This window comes from Polistes fuscatus, unplaced genomic scaffold, assembly GCF_010416935.1.
Source record: "Polistes fuscatus isolate 324 unplaced genomic scaffold, CU_Pfus_HIC Scaffold3, whole genome shotgun sequence".
Classification (NCBI taxonomy): domain Eukaryota; kingdom Metazoa; phylum Arthropoda; class Insecta; order Hymenoptera; family Vespidae; genus Polistes; species Polistes fuscatus.
In genome coordinates, this window is record NW_025113107.1 from 11,446,406 (window position 1) to 11,474,124 (window position 27,719).

General features: G+C 29.9%; 7 protein-coding genes across 17 annotated transcripts; 4 read left to right on the forward strand and 3 right to left on the reverse strand.

The window, feature by feature from the left end:
• The first annotated feature begins 417 nt into the window (after positions 1–417).
• LOC122519706 (uncharacterized protein CG7065-like) lies at positions 418–6,337 on the forward strand. 2 transcript variants are annotated; one of them, XM_043639352.1, is made up of 7 exons: positions 418–715; positions 814–1,487; positions 1,676–1,787; positions 1,979–2,700; positions 2,984–3,087; positions 3,178–3,286; positions 3,385–6,337. In XM_043639352.1, the coding sequence occupies exons 3-7, from the start codon at positions 1,686–1,688 to the stop codon at positions 6,230–6,232; spliced, it is 3,885 nt and encodes a 1,294-aa protein (XP_043495287.1). In that variant the 5' UTR covers positions 418–715; positions 814–1,487; positions 1,676–1,685; the 3' UTR covers positions 6,233–6,337. The 2 variants fall into 2 exon arrangements, with proteins under 2 accessions (XP_043495287.1, XP_043495289.1); XM_043639354.1 differs by lacking the exon at positions 814–1,487 and having other exon boundaries at positions 419–715.
• A 918-nt stretch (positions 6,338–7,255) lies between these two features.
• LOC122519708 (kinesin-like protein KIF3B) lies at positions 7,256–11,050 on the reverse strand. Its single transcript, XM_043639356.1, has 2 exons — positions 10,663–11,050; positions 7,256–10,317 (listed from the first exon to the last, which is right to left on the reverse strand). Exon 2 carries the CDS (start codon positions 10,268–10,270, stop codon positions 8,066–8,068), a length of 2,205 nt encoding a protein of 734 aa, XP_043495291.1. The 5' UTR covers positions 10,271–10,317; positions 10,663–11,050; the 3' UTR covers positions 7,256–8,065.
• Positions 11,051–11,212: 162 nt separating this feature from the next.
• LOC122519712 (PAT complex subunit CCDC47) lies at positions 11,213–14,641 on the forward strand. Of its 4 annotated transcripts, XM_043639367.1 has the most exons (5): positions 11,395–11,624; positions 11,940–12,939; positions 13,033–13,204; positions 13,287–13,573; positions 14,168–14,641. In XM_043639367.1, exons 2-4 carry the CDS (start codon positions 11,945–11,947, stop codon positions 13,524–13,526), a joined length of 1,407 nt encoding a protein of 468 aa, XP_043495302.1. In that variant the 5' UTR covers positions 11,395–11,624; positions 11,940–11,944; the 3' UTR covers positions 13,527–13,573; positions 14,168–14,641. The 4 variants fall into 4 exon arrangements, with proteins under 4 accessions (XP_043495303.1, XP_043495302.1, XP_043495301.1 ...); XM_043639368.1 differs by lacking the exons at positions 11,395–11,624; positions 14,168–14,641 and adding an exon at positions 11,213–11,379 and having other exon boundaries at positions 13,287–13,707; XM_043639366.1 differs by lacking the exon at positions 14,168–14,641 and having other exon boundaries at positions 13,287–13,707.
• A 210-nt stretch (positions 14,642–14,851) lies between these two features.
• On the reverse strand, positions 14,852–16,613 carry LOC122519713 (PI-PLC X domain-containing protein 3). Of its 2 annotated transcripts, none has more exons than XM_043639370.1 (3): positions 16,522–16,613; positions 16,242–16,460; positions 14,852–15,746 (listed from the first exon to the last, which is right to left on the reverse strand). In XM_043639370.1, exons 2-3 carry the CDS (start codon positions 16,384–16,386, stop codon positions 14,884–14,886), a joined length of 1,008 nt encoding a protein of 335 aa, XP_043495305.1. In that variant the 5' UTR covers positions 16,387–16,460; positions 16,522–16,613; the 3' UTR covers positions 14,852–14,883. The 2 variants fall into 2 exon arrangements, with proteins under 2 accessions (XP_043495305.1, XP_043495307.1); XM_043639372.1 differs by lacking the exon at positions 16,522–16,613 and adding an exon at positions 16,043–16,104 and having other exon boundaries at positions 16,242–16,329.
• On the reverse strand, positions 16,562–22,684 carry LOC122519709. 5 transcript variants are annotated; one of them, XM_043639360.1, is made up of 14 exons: positions 22,347–22,684; positions 22,141–22,252; positions 21,398–21,468; positions 19,660–19,696; positions 19,471–19,600; positions 18,965–19,202; positions 18,722–18,886; positions 18,481–18,657; positions 18,170–18,365; positions 18,028–18,107; positions 17,708–17,943; positions 17,390–17,620; positions 17,218–17,330; positions 16,999–17,135 (listed from the first exon to the last, which is right to left on the reverse strand). In XM_043639360.1, the coding sequence occupies exons 3-14, from the start codon at positions 21,425–21,427 to the stop codon at positions 17,059–17,061; spliced, it is 1,710 nt and encodes a 569-aa protein (XP_043495295.1). In that variant the 5' UTR covers positions 21,428–21,468; positions 22,141–22,252; positions 22,347–22,684; the 3' UTR covers positions 16,999–17,058. The 5 variants fall into 5 exon arrangements, with proteins under 5 accessions (XP_043495293.1, XP_043495295.1, XP_043495296.1 ...); XM_043639358.1 differs by lacking the exons at positions 21,398–21,468; positions 22,141–22,252; positions 22,347–22,684 and adding exons at positions 16,562–16,652; positions 19,813–19,978 and having other exon boundaries at positions 17,013–17,135; XM_043639361.1 differs by lacking the exon at positions 22,141–22,252.
• LOC122519711 (notchless protein homolog 1) lies at positions 20,095–22,337 on the forward strand. Of its 2 annotated transcripts, none has more exons than XM_043639364.1 (6): positions 20,095–20,303; positions 20,403–21,128; positions 21,223–21,476; positions 21,554–21,791; positions 21,868–22,089; positions 22,167–22,337. In XM_043639364.1, the coding sequence occupies exons 2-6, from the start codon at positions 20,480–20,482 to the stop codon at positions 22,304–22,306; spliced, it is 1,503 nt and encodes a 500-aa protein (XP_043495299.1). In that variant the 5' UTR covers positions 20,095–20,303; positions 20,403–20,479; the 3' UTR covers positions 22,307–22,337. The 2 variants fall into 2 exon arrangements, with proteins under 2 accessions (XP_043495299.1, XP_043495300.1); XM_043639365.1 differs by lacking the exon at positions 20,095–20,303 and having other exon boundaries at positions 20,337–20,828; positions 20,889–21,128.
• A 151-nt stretch (positions 22,685–22,835) lies between the features above and the next one.
• On the forward strand, positions 22,836–27,619 carry LOC122519707 (exportin-6-A). The gene is made up of 16 exons (XM_043639355.1): positions 22,836–22,882; positions 23,046–23,249; positions 23,322–23,513; positions 23,597–23,756; positions 23,859–24,115; positions 24,196–24,362; positions 24,440–24,746; positions 24,818–24,910; positions 24,993–25,161; positions 25,237–25,375; positions 25,457–25,812; positions 25,901–26,228; positions 26,360–26,557; positions 26,689–26,967; positions 27,058–27,223; positions 27,304–27,619. The coding sequence occupies exons 1-16, from the start codon at positions 22,880–22,882 to the stop codon at positions 27,379–27,381; spliced, it is 3,096 nt and encodes a 1,031-aa protein (XP_043495290.1). The 5' UTR covers positions 22,836–22,879; the 3' UTR covers positions 27,382–27,619.
• Positions 27,620–27,719: the final 100 nt, after the last annotated feature.

The window sequence follows — 27,719 nt, forward strand, 5'->3', positions numbered from 1 at the left end:
ATATCGAAATTAATTTCTTTATGAATAATTATGGAAATTTTAAATAAAAGAATAATAAAAATTCAAATAGTACAAATTCATAAATATTTTTTTAAATATTACTTTGTATTATTTTATAATTCGTCTTATATTAAAATATTGACATTTTTCAATAGATTTATACAAATTACTGTAGCTAATAAAATTTGAAAAAAAGAAAAAAAAGAAAAAAAGGTTCATGGTTAATCGGATAAAAAATGATGTCTATCAATTATTATGTTTGAATTTTTTCAGATTACTTACACGAATACTATGTACCTATATATAATTTCTATGAATTTTGTATCACTTTCTAATTGCGTATAATAAAAATGAACATTTTTAACAATTTATATTCGCGCTTCTTAGTTTAAAGAAGAAACGAAAGATGGTTACGACATAAAACAAAGAAAGTAAAGTTGACTTCAAAAGTTGCCGGACAGAGGGCAGTTATTACGAGAATATACTAACCATTTCTCGAACCTCATTGCACTCTTCTCACAAAAAGCATTATTATGCGTAATATATATATATATGCATACAGTGTATGATACTTACAATGATACATACACATATGTGAGAGCATGCGCATATTTGTGTTAACGTGGGATTTTTTTGATATCAAATAAGATATTGAAGAATCTAATAATTATCAAGGAAGAAATAATTAGGGACTCTGCTTTAAACCATTGTTTTGGTAAGTGAAAATTATTTTCTTTTGATAATATTTCAGGTATATATACAAAAAAAAATATAAAAAACAAAGAAAACAATCCAAATTGGTAATATCGACAGGGACGATATGCAGGATCGTCGGGCTGGACTGCTGAGAAATACATAGCTACACGACTGTAGCTGATGAACCTTTTTTTATACTACTGGCCAATACGATGCATGAATAGTAATAATTTAAAAGCTGGTGTAATTATAACGGTAGTTTTGATAATCGTAAATAATCTTGTTTCAGTGAAAATATAACCTCTCATTTACTAGGACTTATTGTGCCTTAAATACCTTCCAGTGTATCACCTGTCTTATCACTTAACACACATGAAATATAAATTGCGTTCTTTACTATTATAATATATTCTATTTGTATAGACATTATCTATGAAAATTATCTTTTTAATTGCATAATTGATATCCATAATATCGGTGTATATATTCCTATGTCGATATTCAACAGTATTGCCCATCGTATATCCTCAGTGGTATTTTTATGATGTCTTTATCTTTTTAAACATAGATACAGATCTTATATAAAGATGGCATCTTTGTCTTTTTTCTTAAACGTTGTCTACAAAACAACGATATATATTTTACTTATAAACAATTTGCAAAGTTAGTGAATCTTAACTTTGCATTGCTAGTGACGGTTCTTATGTTATTTACTTAGTTAATTGTTTTGTGGTATTTGTGGTTCCTGAAGAAAGAACACGTTGTTAAAACAATAGTTTATTGCTTTATCGGTAAGTAACTGGAGTTTTTTATCAATACTCCAGTATAGATAATATTCAGAGTCTTACGTTTGTAGTATACTATAAGTCTTTAATAATTAGAATATTTTCTAAGTTTAAATAAGTTTTCTAAAAGATCTTACTGATCCTAATGCTTTATCTCTTCTTTATTCATTCGTATTGCACTTTGATACTTTCAGAAAGTGTGTAATGGGTGATCTTTCTATTCGTGGATCAACTATGCAAAATTTTGACGATCTTGACATAGAAGGGCGCAATCCTTCTCATCTTTCAGAAGAAGACAAGGAAAAGGTAATGAAAAGCTATGACTGATTCTGTGTTAAAATAATCTAGAAAATAATAAATGTAAGTTATTTACTTTAAATTAATACAATTAGAATCTATTAAAATAAATAAATTTAATTGGTAACCGCATAGTTGTAATAAGTTTTCTTACATTTGTAGGAGATTAATGTTTTTCATACAATATTTATCTTCTACAGGAAGAACATGATCGGAAACGTTTGATGCGAAGCAGTGTAACTGCTGAAGATGGCACGCTTAGACCTGTGTATTCCAAAACAGATGATGGTGACATATGGTGCCACATTTGTAACATTGCTCTGTTTGGAGCACATAAGTTGATAAGTCATAATTCATGTAACCGTCATAAAATTAAGTTGGACGAATGGCCATATCCGGTGTTACTATGGTCAAAACGTTCTGATATCGCGAAAGCAACTGCTCCTGTACAGTCAACTACTATTACGGATACTTTAGCTCCTGGTGAACCAGTACCGCCAGGAATGGAAGATCAATTAACAAGAACAACGACGATTCAAGTAAGTTTAGATCGTCACAGAAGTTCACCGCTTGTTGGTCTTGAATATTTACTTGAACTTGTGGACAATGATTCTTGCGAACCCAGTTATACATGTGTATTGTGTGATAAACGTGGTGATCCACGTACCGTGATGGCTCATATTACCAGTTACAATCATCGAATAACATATTTGAATAGACATTTTCCAACAATATCGCGAGCAATTACTGAATTACCGCGTACTCCTAATTACAAACGTGGAGCCAATGAAATATCAGTGTTAGCAGCAAAAAAAATAGAAGAACGATTCGGAAGACTACAACCTCAATTAGTAGACAAGAATCAATTTGAAAAAAATAAAATGCAATATATAAAAAGGATATTTCAAGACTATCATTTTAGGTAAGTTAATATATATTTTTTAATTCTATGTACCTTAAGCATATGTTTAAATTCTATTTCTTCTTAGCAATATCCTAAATTTATAAAATATTTAAATAAAAAAAAAAACATGTTTTATTTAAATGTCAATTAAAAATGGGATAAAAATCTCTAAGTATATTTTCTCTGTATTATTATATTATGTATAAAAGTAATAGAAAAACTTCACCAAAATTGTAACAATTGATTAAAATAAGTTATCTGATATTACCTTGCAATCAAAATGGTTGTTTCCTACATACAGGGAAACACCTGAGTTAACATTAATGGAAGTTTACGATGTGAGATGGGTGACAAACTTTGAAGAAAAGATGGCTGAAATTGCTGGTAATAATAGTAATAAGAAAGGTGAGTATATGATATATATTTATTTTATAATAGTTATATTAATTGTGTTGATTAGTGCTATGATATCAAAATTTAATTTCTCGCATTAAGATTCTCAATCATCCGAAGAGAAAACAGATGGCAAATTTAAAAAGGAAGAAAAGAAGCAAGAAAGATTATCACCGAAGAAAACAGAATCTAAACAAGATGTTACAAAGTCGTGAGTTGTCTATAACTTTGTAAAAGATAGATCGAATATATGGGACTAAAATTATATCCTATATTTATCATATAAACGTATTTTACAAACATTTTTAGGGTCTTCAAGATACGAATACTTACCAAGGATAAATTAAATTTACGTAAACCCAGTGAAAAAAGTACGGACAGTTTAAAAAAATCACCTAAACGTCCATCCGATGAAACAAAGTCACTCTCATCTTTATCAAGTATATCAAGCAGTCCATCGCCATCGCGTTCAAGGTCACGTTCTCCTGTTCGTGGTAGAAGAAGTAGTGTATCGGATAAGAGTAGCAAGTATCGTACAAGATCACGATACTCTCGTGATCATTCGCGTTCAAGATCACGCTCACGATCTCGATCACGATCACGTTCGTTGGAACCACTTCGGGAACGGGATAAGTGGGATAAGTATCGAGAACAGATCAGACGAGCCGAGGAGACACTCGATCGTGCGTTAAAGTTTCACGAAAAGAATCCTGAGAAACATCCTTCGTATCCAGATGAATGGAAAAAATTTTGGAATAGACGATACAAAGAATTACAAGCCGATGGCAAGGACCCGAGTAAGCATGACTTCAAACCAGAATGGATTGAATTTTGGAACAAACGAATGCGCGAAATTCACAATGAACAGTTACAACAAAGAAAAGAAGAAATAAGAAAACGATTGGAATTATCGGAAGAAAAACCTCCTGAGAAATGGATTCCACCGTCAAGTAGACGCGATAGATCACCACCTCCTTCAAAACGTAGCAGACATCGTATTGATAGTGACGATGAGGTCGAATACGTAGGTACAAAAACAATTAAAACAGATTATTACGATCGTCACGATCCACGAGAAAGGGAATACGTTTATTCTTCCTATTCGCGAGGAAAAAGTAATATGTATCGTAGTTATTATTCTCGAATTGTACCACGTACTAGACCTATCCATTATGCGACACCCTATCCTGTAAAAGATAAATCACCGAGTCCCCCGCCAAAGGAAGAAGTACTGAGCGAAGATTTAGAAGTGGTAGGATTATTAAGACTTCTGACAGCTCTCGAGGGTCAGTTAGGCTCCTTAGGTCCTAAAATAGTGTCACTTTTATCGCGAGCATTAGCCGCCGAGAAAGCTAAGCCCAATTCCGCTGAAGAATTGCTTTACGACGAAGAAGTTAACGTATTGTTTGAAACAGTTAAAGAGAAGTTAAAGGGACAACTTTTTGCTGGCATGATCGAAAAGATGGCTATCGCTCCGACGAAAACAGCAATACAAAATATAGCGCAATTATTACACAAAGCAACCGAAAGTAAGAAAAAAATGGACGAGGAGAAAAAGAAAAAACACGAACTTTTGGAAGCAAGTAGAACTAGCAATTTTGTAAGTGGAAGAACTGTATATCCTAGACCCGTAGAGATAGTTACACCACCAATTCATTCCGAGCCTGTCACTGTTCCTGGTGTAGGTACTGTAGACAAAGTTGCAATAGCTCAACAAATAGCTGCTGCTCTTGTTGCACAAGGTAGATCGAATGTGTCTCAGGAAGAATTAGAAACATTAATTAATGCAGTAGTTGGTATGGCTGAAGCATCAAAACACTCAGACAAGCCTGTTACTACAGCTGACTTTGTGAAAGGTTTGGCTAGTGGTGGTACTGGTGTAACTGGTAGTATTACAAGTGGTGTTACAACTGGAATTACAGGCACTTTTCAAAGTAGTATATCGACATCCGCGTCTACTTTGATAACTCCAACGTTAACCGATACTGTAGATCAAGTTTCAAGAATGGAGAATTTATCGGATACTGATTTAAAGACATTATTACAAAATTTTAAAGATCTGAGTACGCATGAACAACACGGTCTTATAAATTTTCTTAAAAAATTAGAAGCTACTGACTTACCTAGGGTAGAAAAATTAAGAGCATTCGTTAATTTAAGCGTCGTAATACCTTCTAGTTTACCATTAACAAAAAAATCACCTACACCTGAACTAATCGAAATGTCGACGAGTAAGACTAACAGAAAAGCTTCGCCGTTTTCAATGCGTAAGGGAAATCAAAATCCGTCTGAGGAAGAAAACAAATGGATACCTAAATTAGATATGTTTGCTAACGACGACGAGGAAGAACAACAGCAACAAAAGAAAGAAGAAGATAAGTCGAAAGTGAAATTGGAGTTATCAGATGACGACGACGATTATACTTTCGAGGACATTTACAAAGCAGCTGATAAAAATGTAAACGAAAGTGAAAAAGGAAAAAAAAAGACACGTGCTTTTTCAAAATCTATTTCAAATTCACCTCGCTCCTGGTCTCGATCACGTTCACCTTCGCGTTCACGATCACCAGCAACAAGGACTTCGGACGTCGCGAAATCTAACGATCCCAATGCGATCCTAAATGAAACTAAACGTTTAATAGCTAATATTATGGGCGACCTTCCAAACAAATACGTACCAAAATCACATATAAATTTTGCTAATGAAAATTCGGAACAACGATCCTCTGCTCCAAAGATGATAGATCATAGTTCATCCTCGATAGCTCCGATGCAACAAAACTTTTATAATCAAAATTATGATCCTCCAACTAATCAGCCACCACGACCACAAGCTCCACCATTAACTTATCCGAACGTTCCTAATCAACAATTCTCAAATTATCCACCTCAACCGCAAGTTTTTGGTACTAATCAAAATTACATGGACAATGGTTATAATTATCAAGGATATGGCAATATGAACAATCAAAATCAATATGGTCCACCGTCAACTGTACCACAAAACCAGTATTCTCCACAGCAAGCATATGGTGCTTCCACAGGATATGGTGGTCCTCCGGGTGGTCATCCATCCGGATATCCTCAACAACAATCACCTCAACAACCGCAACAAGCTCCATATGGAGCGTACCCGCAACAGCAACGTTTCTATTAAACATTTCATTCTATAGATAATACTAACAGCGCGTTTGTCGATAAGAGAAGACCAACGACTAATAACAAATTTTATACAAATCTTATTAATAATCGATCCAAACAATGTCTTTCTATTTCTAGTTGTTTTTAAAAAAATTTCTTTCAACCAACTCGAAATAGAATTATATTAACAATTTGTTTCGTGATAAAAATATATAGTTATGTTAATTGTAAAAAAGGAAATATTACTATCCGTATATATTTACGTTATAAAATATACGGCAAAAGAACTTTTTATTTACATTTAAAAATTCCAATGTTTTTAACCAAGATTTATTTTTGTTAAACGTAAAAAATGCAAACCGAACTAATTAACTGCGTTTTCCTTGCATTACTGCTTTCCAATGAACACTTCTTTTTCTTTTTCTCTCGTTCGTTATGACGCCTACGTTCGAGAGATTTTGAAGTATTGTTACATTGGCTTCTTTTCTTTATACGTGGTATCTGTTTTTTCTTTTTCCTTACAACTTTATTGTCTCGAAATTAATCGCGCAAAACCTATCTTCTTAACGTGAAAATTGTACAAGAAAAGTGAATGCTACGAATGAATGTGTTTTGTATTACTGTTCGTGTGTGTGTGTGTGCCCGATCGATACGTCCTGCGTAGTAAAAGAGTAAGTAATAATGCAGTGTGTTATATTGAACTGTGCAAAATATATATACACAAATTATATATATATGTATAGGATAATTCTTAATTCTTGATACAAATTTTAAGGAATGATAAAGCATACTAATGTAAAACAAACAAAAACAACAAAATTGTTGTTCAATAGCTTTTAACAATTTAATTTTATCATCTTTTCAAGTTTGTATTATTAATTAATAATTGTCTTGTACATTTTACAAAATATGTGTGTGTATATATATTTTGTATATTAATATATATAAATATATATATATATATATTATTACTAATTGCAGTATGATGAACATACAAATTTTATGTATTATATTATACACTATCCGATAATATAAGACGTCTATTTAAGTTTCACTTTATTTTGATTCTTATTACTATCATTTTCTAGACATTACAGAGAAAGCTGATGATAAACATTGTACACTGGAGAAATCTAAAAGAATGCTGATGCCATAAAAAAGAAAGGTAGAAAAATGAATAAATAAATAAATAAAATAAAAACAAAGTATCGAGATGATACACACAGTTCCAGCTAATCGAGCAACTATTGTAAAAGTATGAAATTAAGCGTAATCTCGTGAAAATAATGATTGTAAGAAGATGAAAAAAATACATCAAAGTTAATTCATTTATTTCCATAGTATTTTTACTCTTACCATTTTCGCTTGTATATAAGGAAACATCGAAATTCTGTTTTCATGATCTAGAATAATATTAATAATAATAATAATAATTTAAAAAAAAATAAGATGTGCCGCTTAAGCAAAAAAAATGTACGCGAGCAAAAACGACGATATTCTTTTCATACTTTATAGTTACAGCAAATAGTAATTTATTGAAATATCAATATACCTGCTAACTACTATTTAATAATTGCACAATGACTAGGTTCCAAAGATTCCGAGGATCGTTCGTTCGTGCCTTCCCTTTTATTTTATTTTTTTCTTTTCCAATAAGAGAAAAAAGGAGCAAGATTAGGCTAGACGAGCTTATCGCGAATAATTAAATAGAAGCAGCACAAGTGACGTGCAACAGCAACAGCAACAGTTTCATCACATATTTACACTTTTCTTTACACAATAGAGAACAAGAAGAGAGAAAGAGATACAGACAAGAACACGAAAGAACACGAATTAAAAAAAGCTACGACTATTTCGGTACGAGTCCTCTGGTCTTCGGATAAACTGGAGTTGGAATTTGTTGCATCTTTGGGACGCTTCTTGGCCTAATCCTTGCCGATTGTAATCGTGGCTTGGAACGTAATTTAGCATTCGAAGCATCAACATCGATGTCTCCCTCATCTCGAAGAGCCTCTTCAAGCACAGCTTGGATTGTTGGTGCAATAGCTGGTCCGTGATAATCCGAAGTTGTTCTAGATGGCATATCCAGATCTAAATTCAAAATATTTTCTCCAGCATAACGACACCCACGTCCCATTGCTAAAGCGATTCGAGCATATTCGGAAATTGGTCTACGTGCGCCAGGAATAGACGTAGGTCGTTCTATCGTTTCTATATTCGATGTTTCCGGATTATTCAGATTCCAACTTTCTTCTTCCTCGTCATAATGTATCTTAGACAATATCTTTTTTTTCTCTTCCTCAGGAATAAAGTTTTCGATTATCAGATATTTTAATTTAAGCTCCTTCATTAATTCATGCTGCGTTTGTTCCAAGTCACGTCTATCTCTGTTAAAGTCAGTGGTAAGATCATCTAATTCTTGCTTTAATGCTTGCAACTTAGTAAAACATCTCCTTAGCTTTTTAGATTTAATATCTACTTCCTGTTGCAATGTAGTGTATGTTTCTCGTACACCGACCATAGTTACTTCCTCGTCTTCTAATTTTTGTTGCATTTCAACTTCGCGTTTTTTACGCTCGGCAATCTCCGCAGCCTTCTGCTCTAATGCTCTTTGCTGTTCATTCGTATGATCAATGATATTCTTCCCACCACACAGCATCTTGCTTTCTAAATCTTTTATTCTCATTATAAGGTTCTCAGTCTCTTGTTTCTCAGCCTTAAGTTGCTCGGCTATTAATTTCTTATCTGTTTCGATGGTCTTGTTATTGTTATCCTCTTCTTTACTATCCTCCGCATCTGATTCTGAATCTACAGCAAGATCGTCTTCTCTCTTTTTCTTCGTTTTCCTCTTCTTACGTTGTACCATACTTTTCTGAGCTAATTTTTCTTTTAAACGACCTATTTCTTCTTGGTATTGTCTCAAAAGTGCATCCTTAGGATCTTCATTTATTCGTGGCTTGTTCTTAATATTCTTAGCACGATTAGCATAACGCAATGTCGTAAGCGTTTCATCATAATTATAGCTGGCAGGGCCAATATTAGCAACCATAATAGTTTTCGAATTACCTCCCAAAGAATCTTGCAATAATCTTGTAAGTTTTGAATCTCTGTAAGGTACGTGAGTAGTTTTACCATCAACCAATGCCGATATAACGTTACCGAGAGCAGAAAGGCTTAAATTAATTTTACTCGCTTCCTTCAGTCTTTCACCGGACGCGCCGGTTTTACTTTGTCTCTCGCTACCAGCGAGATCGACTAGATTCAAACGACCTACTCTAATACCGCCATTATCACCAATGGATCCCATCTCAATAGTGATCAAAAATATTGCGTGTGAACGAGAACTATGCTCGTTCATGTTCGTAGCACCGATCGTCCTATTTTGATTACCTTCGTTCATTAAACGTTGAATTTCCGCAGCGCTTTTACAAACGGCTGTTGATAAATCCTTCACGAAGACACCAGACTCTGGTTTTTCTTTAAGTTCGAATCGAAGACTCTGATCGCGATGAAGAAGATCGCGTATCTCTTCTTGATAAATTTCTAAATAACTCGCTCTCACGAGATATTGCATGTTTTCTGATCTTCCTATGTGATTAAATATATGCTCGAATGATCTTGGAATGATACCACGTCTTTCGTGTTCCATCTTCGAGCCTTCCATCGTATAAGTTTTACCTGTACCAGTCTGACCATAAGCAAAAATGGTACCATTGAAACCATCCAATACTGAGGAGACCAAAGGTCTCACGGTTTCTTCGTAAAGTTCTTGTTGGGTCGAATGCCAATCGTAAACAGCGTCGAACGTGAAAACCTTGACATTGTCCGTTGATGGATCGTCTCGAGGATGACGTATTTCTACCACTCCTCTCGACGGTATGACGTCGACTACACGAATATAGCCCCGTGCAGTTTCCTTCTCGTCCATTGGCCTGCATCTTACTACAACCTGGACGCATTGAGTTGCTACATCCGCTGCTGTTGTCGATCCTCCTACCGATCTCGAACCTTTTTTCTTCAAACTCTTCGACAAATTATTATCCGACTTATCCATTATTTCGTAGGATAAATCAAACGCGTGAAGGTGCGAAGAAATTTTACCTATCAAACAAAAACAATTCTTACGTCAACATATAATAATTAATCAAATTTAATTTTCGATACAAAATAAATATTATTCAATGATGAATTAAATAGCATTTTTTTAAATCCTTGTCATGATCGTGTACGAAATCAAAAGGTAACTTAGTAAATTCCCTTAAATTTGAATATCTTTTAATTGTATAAAAATCCTTATTTATTTATTTATACCCTTTTACATGACAACGTTTCTTAAAATAATTGATATTGATGAAAAATTCAAATATAATAAAAATATAATTTTTAAAACCTAAAGTTGTCAAAGGACAAGCTAATTTCTACGACTAAGCATGTATTTGCATTTACCTTTTTAAACAGTTTATAAGTCCTGTCGAATATAAGACGGAAAGACAGGATGTAGTTTAAAAGACTGATTAGACGGATAAAAGATCGACGATTCTTCGGGTTCCTGTTCGTAGTAGATTATACTCTTCTGCAAGGTATCGGTATTGATCCATTGTTTGCCTCTAAGACTCCCTCCGGCACTGTCAACACGCGACTCTCGTGTTGTCGTTACGTCTGTTATTATCGACTTTCAACAGCGTAACGCCTTAGTGATCATTAATGGTTTAAACTTACGCGACGTGATATCAGCCGTATTGTGACGAAAATACACGACGACGTAAAATCCTTGGGATGAAATAAAACGAAAGCATGACTGTATCTCTTTCTCTCTCTGCTTTCAAGAAATACACAACTGACAGCGGCAATAGATATAGTATATAAAATAGATTAGTATACTCGTAATACTGAGCCTGCGCACTGAACCTCCTTCCGACTCATTCGAGTTACCCAATCGATATCTTACGCATGCGCAGTAGTATCTCTTTTATTTACGCGCCAAAATTGATTTCTCTAATCTACGGATATACTTTTAAACTGTTCAACTGTTTTACCGACCAACACGGTATTGTTATGTTCTTTAACAGCCAATGAAGCTCGAGTAGCTTCTTCCCTCTAACGTTTTAAAATCCAAACAAATTTAAAGGACAAGTCTTCCCGCAAAGTAGACACTGTGTGTTGGTAAGTATTATATACATATTAAACGCGTCGAGGAAATGACGTTAAATATTGTACAGCTATATTCGTGGCATGCAAGTCACTTACCTTTTATAACCACCAATACCTGTATTTTATTATAAAGTTCTAATGCAAAAAACCGAATGAAAGATTTTGTCTTATATATGTATGTAATTGACTAATCAAATCGATGTCGAAGAATCAGGGATTTATTATATAAGTATACGGATTACGGCATACAAGTTAAGGTAAATAATTATACGTTCGAAAGCTTGATAAATTGTAAAACAATATAGGACATAGTCCACTGATACTTTCTTATTTTATGAGCAAGTTGGTGAGTGAAATGGAATTAAAGAATGACAGAAACTTGATTCTTTTTGTTTGATAATCTCGTCTACATTATTTTATGTTAAATATTATAATAGTCTGTCTAATTATATTCATTAATATTTGTCGATATTATGTATACGTGTATATTGAAAAATATTATCATACTTTTTGTTAGACGTTGAAATCAAGTAAAATTTATACTGAGATTTAATGTGATATTATAATTTCAGGGAAAATGAAATTGTGGTTGGTGATCATTCACATTGTTTTGGTAGCTACAAATATATGGGTCACAGCACATTTCCACGAAGAACTTCCAGAAGATAATGAATTTGCAGAGTTTGAAGATTTTGAAGAAGATAAACCAAATTCAGCAGCTTCTTCTGATCATATAACGGAACATCATAAAGAAGCAGATTTAAATGAAGATTTTGAAGAAGATGACGTTCTTATTGTTGATGGAGATAGTGAATTTGATCACTTTCAAGATGAGGAAGAATTTGAAGGATTAGATGTAACTGGTGGAAATGCAGGTTCTAAAAGCGATGAACCATCAACACTTACTATTACTAAAGTACCATTGCATTTGCGTGCGAGATGGGATAGTTTTTGTTTGGAAATATTGATGGTGGCTGGACTTTTAGTATATTGCATAAACTATATCGCAGGACGTGCTAAAAATGGACGTATAGCAGAATGTTGGTTACAAGAACACAGGCAACTTTTGTTAGAAAATTTTACTCTTGTAGGTGATACAGGAAAATTAACGGAAAATGAATCTGAAAATGGTTTGGTCAAAGAAAGCGAGTCGCAATATAGCTTATATTGTTCAGGTCGAGTTGGCTGTGATTCGATGTTAATAGAATTGAAATTAGTTAAGAGACAAGACTTAATTGCAGTATTAGCACAATTAGTACGACCTCAAAATGACCAAGCGCATATAAGAGTTGATCTTGCCAAAGATGAAGTTGATAGTTTTGTATTAGCAATTGCTACAAAACGAACTGCAATACATTTGACAAGAGACATGGCTGATATTAGCGTTTACTGTCCTGAAAAACGACCTGGAGAAAAATATGGACTTCCAGCAGGCTTTTATGTTATGCCGGAAATAGCTGAAACAGCTTCAGTTATTTTAGATACCAAAGTTCTTCAAGCTTTTGCCAAATTTGCACAATATATAGATTATATCCACATCAGTGATCAATATAGTGGACCTAAACAACAAACGTAAGTGTGTACATTAAAATCATTTTTCAAATATAGATAAATACAAAAATAATAAATATTTTATATTAAACTTAACAATGAAATTATTTTTAGAGAAACTACTCAATTAACAATGCCTGAGGTAAAAAAAGTATTACTAGTTGGACTAAACATAAGTATAAAAGGACGTACAGCTAGCCCAGAGTGTCAAGAAAAACTAAAACTTCTTCTTCAACTTACATTTTACATATTGGATAAATTACGACGTTTCAAATTATCCAAAGAGGTATCTAATTTTTCTCTTTATTTTGTTTATAAAAGTAAAAACTTCATTCGATGTTACTAACAGTTTATCGATTGTTATATAGGGTAAAAATAAAGCGGATAAAAATCGGCTAAGAGTAGAGGAAGCATTTTTGAAAACAACGCACGCGGCACGAGCCGAAGCCGCAGCACAGAAACGAGAAGAACGTAGAAGAGCTGAAAAAGAAAAAATGCTTCAGAAAGAAGATCCTGATAAGCAAAGAAAGTGGGAAGAAAAAGAACAACGTAGATTGGCAAAAAAACGTGCACCAAGAATGAAACAACTCAAAGTTAAAGCTTTGTGACCCGATGCGGATGTCACTGTTGCATGTGACGAAAGCTCTAGGCAGCCGTAAGTAAATTGTTTAAGTGATTTGCTTAATTAGCGTTGTTTTTAAGAACTTTGTAACAGCATCCTCCTCTTCATATTAGACAGATAAACTAGAAAACTAAAATATGCGTTATCAAAAAAATGCATATATACTTAACATGATTCAGAGTTATTATTTCATCATATCAACAATTCATCATAAGAAAATACAAATTTATTTTTTAATATATAATAATATATTTACTTGTCATATTATTTACTTTATTTATATATCTGTCAAACATCTTTTTATCTTATTTGTGCTAAAAAGTTATTTTGAGCTACTTGTTTTTTGAAGCAATCTAAAATATGATATAGTATCAGTGATATGTTTTGTCTCGATAACATTTTAAAAATATTCTGAATGTAATTAATATGTGAAATACGATATTAATAATAATACAGGCGATATAAATATACCTAAATGATTCCTTAATTATACAAAGTCAGAAACGAACAAATTAATGTTTATACTCGTCAATTAATAAGAGTATCCATCAACTTATACAATTATTTGTAAATTATATTTTGTTCCTCATATGTACAATATTAATTGTATTTCTATTTATTTTGTAGATATCAGAAATTAAAACTGAAAAACTTTGATACGATAAATATAGTTCTATTAAGCAAATTAAATGCAATGGTTTCATGCTGAAATCAGAATTAGAAAAAAATTAATATATATAAAATTTAACCAACAAATCTATATTGAAGTTTTTGAATTGAAGTTTGAATACGCATATTATTCCATTTGAATATGCTTTACCTAATACAGCCAACTATAAGGCTGAATTTTAATTATAACTAAGAGACTGTTTTTATTGAATCATTTATAAAAAAAAAAAGTTAATTTCATTAATTCAAGAGATTAAAAGCATATATTATTAATAGAATAAAAGGTGCATGAAAGGGGTGTATGCATTTTGTCTGAAAAATAAGTACTCCTAAATATAAAGAAAAAAAATATGTAAGTAACTTTTTTCTACCGCCGTGTTGTATCATCGTGTCCCAATATACAATTTAAAAATAAAAACAAAACTAACTCTACATTACTTAATACAATTTCCTTGAAATATCATGCTCCTTTCTTGCTCATTATTTATATATTTGTTATACGTTAACTGATATTAGCATTGAATGCATTTTATAAGTATTGTAAATACCATATATTGTAATTATATAAATAATACGTATGTACTTTTGAAAATACACGTATTTCCAATGGATTTCTAATATTATACAAAATTTACAAGACCCTCCAATTGTTGAAATAATTTTTCTACGAGTAATTACAAACTATATGAATCTTTTAAAAGTTTAAGATTAGTTTGAATAACTGTCTTTGGGAATAAATAATTTTGTTCAGATATGAAATCAGTTATAACGATGTTTATCCCTTTAGGCCCAGATTTTTGTAGACTTATCCAATGAAGAATCGCCTTTTGACACGTTGGCGTCAAATTTGAATGTAAATCTCCACAAAGGTGTTTCATAACGTAAGATATATTAGGAGTTAAGAGACATTGCGATATTAAACCGATCTTGGTAGAACGTTTTTTAAGTTTATCATTTAAAAAATTAACTAGTTGATCTACACGCACTGTATCTGGCCAAGGTGTCGGCCAAAAAACACTTGGCCATAAATACGGATGATTCATCGCGCAAACGTTTCTATAAATGACAATAACTTGATACTTTCTCGAAGTAAGCCAATTTAAAGAAACGTGATCGAAATTTACTAAAATTGGACATAATTTTCCACGAAAAATATCATTTATTATGGCAATTAGACGACTATGATCCATTTCCGTAAAACGATAAAAATGTTGAAAATCAATAATGATAATTTCATTCGCATGATCATTCAACCAACTTACAACCTCCTTTAATGGCTTAATTACTTCTGATCCGTACAAACCATGAAGAAAATAAATATTGTTGTCCCTTGTTTTCGTAGCTGCACGTAAATCCAAATATCTTATACCGCCATTTAATTGTTCTTTTACACTATCTTTTTGTGTAACAGACCAATTAAAAATAATAGGCTTTGACAAAATCGAACAATAACGACCCAATGCTCTTATATATGCAGGCTCATCCGGACCTACATCGTTACGTCGATCTATAGTATAAGTCATCGTATTGTGAGAACCTGAAATGAATAATGAATTACCTTGAAAATATTCTTTCTTTCCAACACAGTTCTCCTTACTTGGAAATAATTCTAGGATTTTTTTTTAAATATATAAAAGTATCATGCATTATTGCATTATTATTATTATAGATTATTTTTAATTATTGGCAATTAAAAATAATTTTGTTGTAATGCACTATCATTAACTCTCAAAGAAAAAGAAATAATTGATGTACCAAAATTTTCTTTTGCTACTAAAATACGTAATATTATATATTATATAATAAAACAAAAGGGTGAGGCTAGCAACCTACCCTCGGTAAAAACAATAAAGCGCTCCCGGAAATAGCAGTAAAAGCTATAACAGGACCAAGTCCTAATAAAAAAGAAGAAGAAGAAGAAGATACAATAAAACAAAATAATAAAGAATGAAAATTAATTTCTAAAAAATTTATTATATAATATTATAATTTTTATCGATGTTATATAAACGTCAAAAATATTTAAACTTACCGGGTATGGCGAGATATATTATAGGTGTATTTTTTAATAGTTCCGGAAGTTGTGTCATCCAGAATTCTAAATTATCTTTTGAAATATTTTTATTCAAATATGTTTCTGTACAGTATTGTTGTTCACTTCCATATTTGCGTTCCATTATTATTTAAAAATACTTGTGTTGTGTAAAGTATTCAAAGAATAACGTCGAATTCGTTTTTAACCGAGTTAAACCTTATAATAATAAAGAAATATGAGTATGGATCAAAGTATATTTCAAGTGAGAATAATTCACCTGACAACGTAAAGTAGCTCATGAATAATAAGTTGAACGTATTATATCATAAATCTGATTCATTTTCTCACGGTAATTCTTTAACTTGTATCGTCATATTGAAACCTTCGAACGAATAATTTATGATTGACCTAAATAGAATCAAAGTGACCAATCAGTATAAACCTTAAAAAAATTAAAAAGAAAATGTTTTAATATTAATTCAACATTTTTAGTATAAATATTAATATAATAAAATATAAAGAAAGACACGTCAACGATCCTAGTAATTATATCAGGAATTATTTTCCAATCACACATCTGGCGCGATTTTTAAATAAGAGCCATCTTTCAAAAAAGAAAGTAATTTATATTTTCTTCCTTTGAATCGTTAATTATCTATAATATGTGCGTTAAAAAGTAATTATTAAAAAATATGTATCTGAGTATAACACAGAAATAATACTGCAATTAGTTAAATATATTTTAACAATTACATTATAAATCATTACCCATATATTCTATTAAATATTTATATACACTTTTTTCTTATCCAAATTACATATGAGCACTTCTAGTAGAGAAAACCAAAGCTGTTACCATGTGAAATGCTTCATTTACTTTATTTATTTGATCTAAAAAATAAATGAACATTATCTACGTACATCATAAATTCTTTTTAATTGTAATAATTCATAATTGTTTATTATTTTTTACCTGTAGAATACAAATTAGGAGGAAATATGGGAAAATCACTAAAATAAGTTATTGTCTTGGTTTTCAATAATTCCGATTCAGAAAAAAGATCAACTTTCCATGTTGCGGGAATGCTGATAAGAATAAAAATTATAATATATAAATAAGAAAAATATTTCCAGATTATACGTACCCTTTATTAATTTCGTTAATAAGAATATCTTGTGCGGGAATGGTCAAAGTATATACTTTATTTTTACATAAATCTTCTAAAGTATTCATCGAAAATTCTGTAGTTGCCATTTCTTTTATAATGTATTCCAATGATGATTGTAGAACATCTGTTTCACAACTTATATGTTCCTGCAAAAGCAGCATAAATTCCAAACAAATATGAACTTGAATCATATTAATCAATTTCTTCCTATGAGAGCCGTAATAAAAAAATAATTAATAGATTAATTATACGATTTTAAAAATAAGTATGTATAAACATTTATAAGAATATTACCTATAGAAATTCGTGTCGAATTGCTCCGGTTTCTTTTCAAAGTTCTTGTATATGCTATTGAATGCAACAATGCCCGTATTCATTAAAATATATTTATAATCCTTGCTTACTTTTTCAAATCCTATATCTATTAAAGTTTCTAGTGGTAAACTTTCCATTAATAGATGCGTGACCGTTTTTTGATGAGATAATTCGGGCAAAATTTTAGCAAGTTTTGTACTATTAGTTATATTTAACTAAAATATAAACCCTTAATGTAAGATATGTGTTATAGTTTATTTGCAATATATTTATATATATAGTTGAAATATATTTAATACCTGTGGTTGGTAATCACCGACTAGAATTTCTTTTAATATTTTATGCATACATTCTGTCATCTGTGTATAAGTAGAAGAACCTACAAAATATTATGTATTAGTGTTAACTAATTAATATCTTGAAAATTATTTATATACTTACATATAAGTAGTTCCCACATAAAATCAGTAAAATCTAGATTTGGTCTAAAAACTGCAGCCTCAATGCACTGTTTTAGTTTCATATTATTTTCATCTGTTTCAATGCATATTTGTTCTATTATATTATAATTAGATTTTCTATAGCTATAATTATTGATAAGTAGAAGATTCACATCATCCATTATTTGATCTTGATCCTACATTATGATGAGTAACCATACACAAAAATAAATTTTATTATTCAAAATTTACATAAATAGTAAGTATAATATAAGCACGTATGTTACTTTATATAAATATTTATAAAAATACCTTTGCGTATGGAGTTACAAAATTATCTGGGTATTCTAACAAATTCGGATTATTGTATAATTTTGCATTCATTTCCTTGAAAATATCTAATATCGTTAGATACTGATTTAATAATAACAATTGATGCCATAAATTCGCCAAAACACTATCGTTTCTTCCAGTGATAATTTCAAGAATCTGCAAGGAAATATATATTTAAATATTACTTTTTGAATATATATATTTATTGTAATAAACTTACTAAGCTATTTTTGAATGATCTTGTAGGCGGATCAAATAACATGTTATCTGCTATTATGTTAAGCGTTATACTTCCTTCAAAATTCAATTTTTCAATTTCTGATAATTCTTGCATTTCATACCTCCATCCAAATAAATTATAGGTACTCAAAGTAAACACTGATACCTAAAAAATACAAAAAACCATGACTTAATTTCAATATTTATATTTTAGGAAGAAAAAAAAATTATATAAAACACGCACATCATTTTGTTCTGAAAATGATAATTTAAGATGTTTCGATAAAAGCTTGGAAGAAACATTTTTTACAAAATCAAGTTCTTTCATACTATTACTTGTAACTTCTATTGTATTGAGCCAATTTTTCTCAACGATACCACCTAATATAAGAGTTTTGTTATGATCTTTCCCATCACAAAGTATGAATATCGGTATGACATCATCAATATGCAATTTTTCATGACAAAAATTCAGCAATGTGCTGTAAAAATAAAATAATATTTTTATAAATAATTATAAGACACATTAGTAATACCGAGATGCTTAATTATATAACACATTTAGTAAAATACGAATATTAAAACATACTTTTTACTTTGCTAATCAATATGTTATAGCCTTTTAATAAAACATTTAAAAGCCCATGTTTAAATAATATTTTTTTCTTATTTTTACTTTTATAGTGTATACTGATAAAAAATTTTACGGAAAAATTAAATTAGGACACCTTGTATATATACATATATTACCATGCTTCGATCCTTGTGAGAGGAATATATCCTTCTTCATCTTGTCCCCAATATTTTTCTGTTATTAAAGTACTGTTTATACATTCATCATTAAATGAATATACTAAAGGATCACCAGTAACTTCTAAATCTGAAATATAATTAAGATTATGAAATCCTATATAATTATACATATAATTTATGTCATACCATAAAAAGATGAATCCACTTCACTGTGTTTCGTGAACTAAACAAAGTATTAAAAAATAAATAAAATTATTTATACATATATGATTAATATATATTATTATTATTATTATTATTTTAAATATTTGTAATATTATAAATGTTTTTGAAACTTACTTTTTTAAAAATAACGACATAATTCTTATACTCAGGAAAAATTCGTTCAATAAACGACAAACGTATTTTCTTAACTGTTACCAATGAATTTTCACATAAAATATTTTTTAAGGTTTCTACAATATCCATTCTTATATATAAATTAACTAGTTAACTAATTAAAATATTTCTCTCTTTCTTTCTTTCCCTCCCACACAATTTTGTTTTCTTTGTTATTATTTTATTTAAAACGAACTTCAAAACTGATTACAACGATTTGAATTTAAGGCATTACATTCAAAACCAAACATTTCTGTTAATAAGGCGAGTACTCACAACGAATCATTTAATTTTATAAATAATATTAGTCATTGGTTAAAAAAGGCGCGAAATTGATTTAAAATCTTAACCTTGTATTTAAATGCTTCTTCTGTTTTTTTATGAAAATCTGTCTTAATAAATTCAGCAAGCACGTGGTATTGTATATGTACTCAAATATTTGTATATATTTTGTAATTATCAATATCAATTTAATTTTGATTATTATGTTAAATTAATTTGATTACTCTGTCGTAATATAATTATATAAATTTTATATAATGTACTTATAGAGAAATAACAAGTATTAACAAGAATTAACCTATAATATAAAAATCATATGTAAATATAATATCTTATAGAAAAAGAAATGTCAGTTAAAATGACCAAAAGAAAACTTGACGACGAAACAGATAATAAACCTACCAGGGTTTTATCAAAGTTTAAATCTGATACTGGAGAAACTCTTCCAGGTGGTCTATTAGATTTACCAGTTAATGTAACGGTTGATAAACTTCAAGCAATTTGCAATGCTTTACTTCAGCACAAAGACCCAGTCCCACTGGCATTCTATGTTAATAACATAGAAATTACAGATTCGTTGGAAAAAAATATAGAAAAGAACTTTAATATAAGTGAAAATGTTCTTGAAATTGTGTATCAACCACAAGCAATTTTTAAAATTAAAGCTGTAACGCGGTGTACTGGATCCTTAGAAGGTAATATAGATTCAATTGTATATAATGAAGTTATTATAACTTTATTTTTATATTGTTCAGGGCATAAGGAAGCTGTTATATCTGTTGCTTTTTCACCCGATGGAAAATATTTGGCTAGTGGTTCTGGAGATACCACTGTTAGATTCTGGGATATTTATACACAAACTCCATATTATACATGTGAAGGACATAAACATTGGGTTTTATGTATTTCTTGGTCACCATGCGGTAATAAATTGGTTTCAGCTTGTAAAAATGGTATGATTTTACATTGGGATCCAAAAACAGGAAAACAAGTTGGTAAATACTTGGAAGTTTTAATTTAATTTAATTTATATAAATTAAAAAATATTTATATTAATAATTTTAAATTAAATTAATCTATAATTTGTAGGTAAGGCAATGATTGGACATAAAATGTGGGTGACTTCTATAAGTTGGGAGCCTTATCATAGAAATCCAGATTGTAGATATTTAATAAGTGCATCTAAAGATTGCGACTTAAGAATATGGGATATAACATTTAGTCAAACAGTACGTGTTCTTTCCGGTCATACAAAAAGTGTTACCTGTGTTAAATGGGGAGGTAGCGGTCTCATATATTCTGCTTCTCAAGATAGAACTATCAGAGTATGGAGAGCTGAAGATGTAAGAGTTTTTAATAAAATAGATTTATCTGTTATAAAAATTGATATACATTGATATTTAAGTAAAATATAATTTAGGGAATACTGTGCAGAACACTCGAAGGTCATGGTCATTGGGTAAATACATTAGCATTGAATGTAGATTATGTATTAAGAACTGGTCCTTTTCAAATGAGTAATACAAAAGACAAAATAAAGGATCCCTTACAATATGCAAAGAATCAATATACCTCAATAGGCGAAGAAAAGCTCGTTTCTGGTTCAGACGACTTTACATTATTTTTATGGAAGCCAGAAAAAGAAAAGAAGCCTATTGGTACTACGAAATAATAGTTATTGCATTTTTTTCTTTTTAAATTAAGAAAGCATCAGTTAACATTGAATTATTTCAGCAAGGATGACAGGCCATCAGCAATTAATAAATGATGTCAAATTCTCACCGGATGGTCGTATAATAGCATCAGCATCCTTTGATAAATCAATCAAATTATGGGATTCTAATACTGGCAATTACATAGCATCATTAAGAGGTCATGTACAAGCTGTTTATTCTATTACATGGAGTGCAGATTCACGTTTATTGCTCAGCGGTAGTGCTGATTCAACTTTGAAAGGTATACCATGCAATAATAATTATTTTATTTTATATATTTTAAATGTATTACTGTATTTTTTTGAATGATGTTTATAGTATGGAACATGAAAACTAATAAATTATACGAGGATTTGCCTGGACATGCCGATGAAGTTTATGCTGTGGATTGGTCTCCTGATGGTCTTCGTGTTGCATCAGGTGGAAAAGATAAAGTTTTAAAATTATGGCAAAACTAATATTAGTAATAAAATAAAAAATTAAAAAATATTTATTTACCGTGTTTTATATTTTCATTCAATGAGAAATCAAATCCTTTTCGATATTATATGTAATCATACGTAAAATAGTAAATGTTGTGTCTACCAGGTAGTTCGTCAATGATACATAGCATATCTACGAATTGGTTCTTCAATGATTTGCGATATTCTACGAAGTAGTTCGTCAGTGTACATATTTTAATTAGTATTGTTATTTACATTCAAAATTGTCAATAACTGGTTCGGAGTATTAAATATTTCAGAAATAGTTTTAATTTAGTACACAAATCGCAACCATCTTTATCCAATGGTCGAATTTGATTGGTTGATTTTATTTTGAATTAACCAACTATGTGCATCTTTTAGAAACAGTGATTATTATTATTTGCTATATTATTATATGCAGAGCTGCAACTTCCTATTGTATATATTTACATGCATATTCGCCAAAATATGTTCAATTTGACATGAAATATAATAGAAAAGTTAACCTCATTGAATCTATGTTTATATTATATTTATATCAATAAATTATTACTTATAGTAACAAACATGGTGAGTAGAATACAATTATTATTTATATTGTATTTTAAATAACGAATTTATTACTGATTTAACGAAATCGACATAATTAATAAAATAATATATGCATAGTAATTATCATATATTTATTGACTTTAATTTAATTTAAGTTAAATTACTATTAAAATTTATTTAGGATGATGATGCAGCTGCTCTTCAGAGTTTGGAACACCTAATGACAGAATTTTTTTCACCAGAGACAACTAACGAACGTAAGAGAACGATTGAACATAGTTTTCAAGAATTTGCAGGACGACTTGACTCTTGGAGACCATGTCTGCATTTTTTGTCATCTACAAATAATCATTATGTTAGCATGTTTGCTTTATCAACGTTAGAGGTAAATGTTATTCATTTATAATATATGTTATATACAAGTAATTAGTTACTTTAATTAACTTAATTATTTTAGACAACTATTGGTAGAAGATGGCCAATTCTTCCTTGGGAGGATAGAGCACTTACACGATCAACTTTATACACGTTGTCATTGGAAAAAACTGTTGTGCCATTTGTTAGAAATAAAGTAGTAAAGTTAGTCGTTGACATTGCAAGACACGATTGGCCACATTTTTATCCCGATTTTTACTCCAACATTTTACAGGTTTGATAAATTTATATGTTTATATAAAATGTTGATAGTTTTTAACTATAATTTAATTATACTTTAATATCTTATCTTAACAGTTACTAGATCATAAGCATTCAAGGTTGCTAGGTTTGGTATACTTAAGAACTGCTTCTGAAGAATTAGCTACACCACGAGAGGATTTACCAGTACAAAGAAAAAATGAACTGTTAAGATTACTTAGTGCTCAAGTGCCTCTGACACTGGATACACTAACTGGTATACTAATCAATTACCTTATATTTGACAAATATTCGTAATCCTGTGTATTACATATATATTGTCTTTTTTTCTTTGTATTTATTTTTATTTGGAATACAGCACTTTTAAAAAAAACAACAAAATTAAGGAATAGATCAGGAACTGCAACACCACCACCTTCTCCTACTAGTGGTCAAACAGTACCACCTGTACGTGCGGTATTGGACGTAGAAGGTTTAGCTACAGGCACCAGTGAAGTTTCCATTGCTATACTTCAAGTCTTAGCACATTTGTTTAGCTGGATTGCTTTGGCAGATCATATTTCTAATAGTTTATTGGAAGCTATATTTTCCTGTGCTAAATATCATGATACTATGGTATTGTTTCAGATTTCAAAAATAACAATTTATTAAAAAAAGTTGTATGTTTCATTTATTTTATTCTTTGTTCTCTATAGAACGGTAAACAAATAGAAATGGCTGTACAAGCTGTGACTACTATAAATGAACTCCTATACAGGCCTTTGCATATTCCAAATGTTAAAAAATCATTATTATTAGATATATTTACAAATGGAATAAATATATTTCAACACGTGGGACGTTTAGACTCTGTGGATGAAAGGTAATTATTATTTTAACATGTTTTATATTAAAATAAAATCTATGTAAATATATATATAAATATATATATCTTTTTAGTTATATGGGAAAAATAACAGAATTCTTTCAATTATTTGTAACAAATCATCTAAAGCAAGTTGAATCATGTCCTAGAACTCTTGTGAATATGTTATTAGAAATTCTTTGTCAGCATACGTTTCAACGATGTTCTACAGTAAATGAGTATCTTCGACGTTTGGATATTTGGATTGTTCTTTTAGAAAATTCACAATCACGATATTCGTCAGTAGCATTAGGTTTAGCTGAAAGAGTACTTCAAAAAATGTGTTTTAAATTTAATGCACAAGCGTTAAGAGAACTTGATACAGAAAGTTTAGATGAAAATGTAAGTAATCTGTATTTATAACTAAGCTTAAAAATTAAATAAATTTATGCAATTTATATCCGTTTTTCTAGGAAGAAACAGAGTGGCAACATTTTTTAAGGTGCAATATAGAATGCTTAGCAAAACTTGCAGATGTATCACCTATTCCAGTGTTTACATTACTGGTATACTATTAATTGTAATTAATAAATTTTATACAATTATTATTAGTTTAAGAAAAAGAGTAATTTATTGATTATTTTTTAGTATCGTTTTTGGAAAGGAAATTTAATAATATTCGGAGAATTAGGTAACGCAATAAGTAATAATCAAATTATTTTACTAAATGATACAGAAGCTTCTAATGCTCATGTACATTTACGTGATTTGGCTTCTACAACTCAAGCCTTAGCTAGATTATATTCTATTTTTATTGGTAAGTCTTAATTAATAATCGTCTGAAAATAATAATATTTTAATCTCTATATAAAGGATATATATTTTGTTAAAGGGGATCAATCAACTATAGATCAATCTTTCGCAGAAGAAGTTGTTTCGCAAACATTAGATGCATGTATTTTTGCTAGAGATAATCAACTCTATAAAGCGGCATTACAACCACCAACCATAGTATTAGATATTATTGAAGTGTAAGTATAACTTTGATATCAAAGTTGATATAATAATAAAATATCTTTTTATATATTTAATTGATGATTGTATTCTATTAGTCATTCACAACTATTAGCATCACTTCAGGCATGGTGTCACTGGATAGCAAAAAGACCTGAAAAAATAAAAGACACGTTATGTCAAAGTTGTGTTAATTCGTGTATTTGGGCATTAACATATACTGCATCTTGTGATGTACCACCTTTTAATCTCGTTCATTCTGCAACTCATCTTTTTCAAAGTATTACTGCCATTTTGAAACCTATATTGTGGGATAATGGTACTTTTAGAGATTTAATTTCTATGAGAACATATCCATCTTTAAAACCTGACACTATCAAAGTATTACGACGAGCATTAATTAATGGTATTATTTTACCAACTGGAGATGGAACTATAAGAGAAAAACTGATTGGTAAATATATATCTTTATAGTATCTCATATATATCTTTAACAAAATTAATTCTATTCTATTAAATAATTACAAATTTCATTTAAATAGGCACAATGGTAGGATCTTTAACAGAACCTCTAGGAGCACGAGGCCAATCTTTACCTTCTGATTCAACGATATTAACGATTGTACCATCATTAACTCAATTATTAGAGGATTGTTCTTCTTCATCAACTACTGTCAAAAAGATGTTGCACTCTAACTTAAAACCTAGTATCGATCGATCATTAGAACTTCTACCATATTTGATAAGATATCATAATATATGCGAAGTTGTACTTAATTTTTTATATTCAGTATTTTTAGTATTGCAACAACAATTAGGTCCTGAATTTACACAAAGTGCAGTACAAGAAATGCTACAAATTTATACCAGGTATATTTAAATATATGATTTGTTTTAATTTTAGTTATATTATAAAATTAATAATCACTTTATTAAAATTTGTTGTTGATGTATTATAAGAGAAATGATATTTATGAGAAATAATTATTTTATTTTTACAGAGAAAACATTTCTGTTGGACCTGCATTAGATCAATTATTGGAAATATTAATATTAGTAATATTAGCACCTACAAATGCATCCAAAGCATTTATTCCATCTGTAATCAATTTATGTTTGGGTCACGTATGGCCTGCTGTTGGAAATGATCTTAGTGCTTTTCCTGATACTACACTTGTTTTATTAAAACTTTTTTATGGGTACTTATACAAACAAAGATTTCTATTAATATAATTATTATATTAATTATATAATATAATTATTATATTAATTATATAATATAATTATTATATTAATTATATTAGTAATAATAATTAGTTTTATTATTTAGCATTATTACACATCAATGGCAATACTTTTATAATACATCAGTATTACGGACACTTGGTCATCCAGATGAGGATGAACCCGTTGAACATAAAGAAGAATTAGTTGCAATTTTGGAAGCTTTCGGTCAAGCTTTATTGCAGCCAGATGTTAATATATTTCGCCAAAGTTTGCAAAGTCTTGAACTACTTAATGCAAGGTGGCGACTATATCAGAGATCCATATTTAAAGTCCATCTACTTGAAAGATTCTTAATGGCCCTATTTACAGTTTTATTTCAACAGTAAGTGTGCTTAATAATAATTAATTTGTATATAATAATCATTGTAATTAAATTTATGAAATTAAAATATTTCTTCTTTTTCATTTTTAGATCTCACAATCTATTAGCTGATGAAATTGCAGTTGCTGTACATAGTTTAGCATCTGTAAATATAGGATGGTTCTTTCAACACTTTCTTCCTACATTTTTAACTAGCTGTGAAGGTGTCGATGATATGCAAAGAGCTACATTATTAGAGAACTTCGACAAATCAACTGTAAGTAAAATCAAATATAAAATAGAAACTAATAATTTAAAAGATTGATAAATACATAAAGGAATGAACAAATATTTTAGGACCAACCAACTTTAACAAGATCTGTTCTTCAACTTATTTCTGACTTACGATGTTATCAACTGTGTAGGCCAGCTTAAATACATATAAGTATTTAAATAATAAAATGATTGCATTTGATAATATTTTATAAATAGCATTTGAAAAAAATCATTATTCCTTAAGACTATTTCCAGTGCCTAGAGATAAAATATAAATTTTTTCATTTCACAAAAAGATAAATTAAAACATTTTGTAATATTTACTATCTTGTGTGTCACTGCCGCGACTTTAATGTATATCAAAACTATTGTTATTAATAAAACTCGTCTTTTTATATGTTCTATCTTATGAATCATCTATATTTTTTATGTAATAATAATAATAATAATAATAATAATAATAATAATAATAGAAAATTACTTAAAGAATAATTATT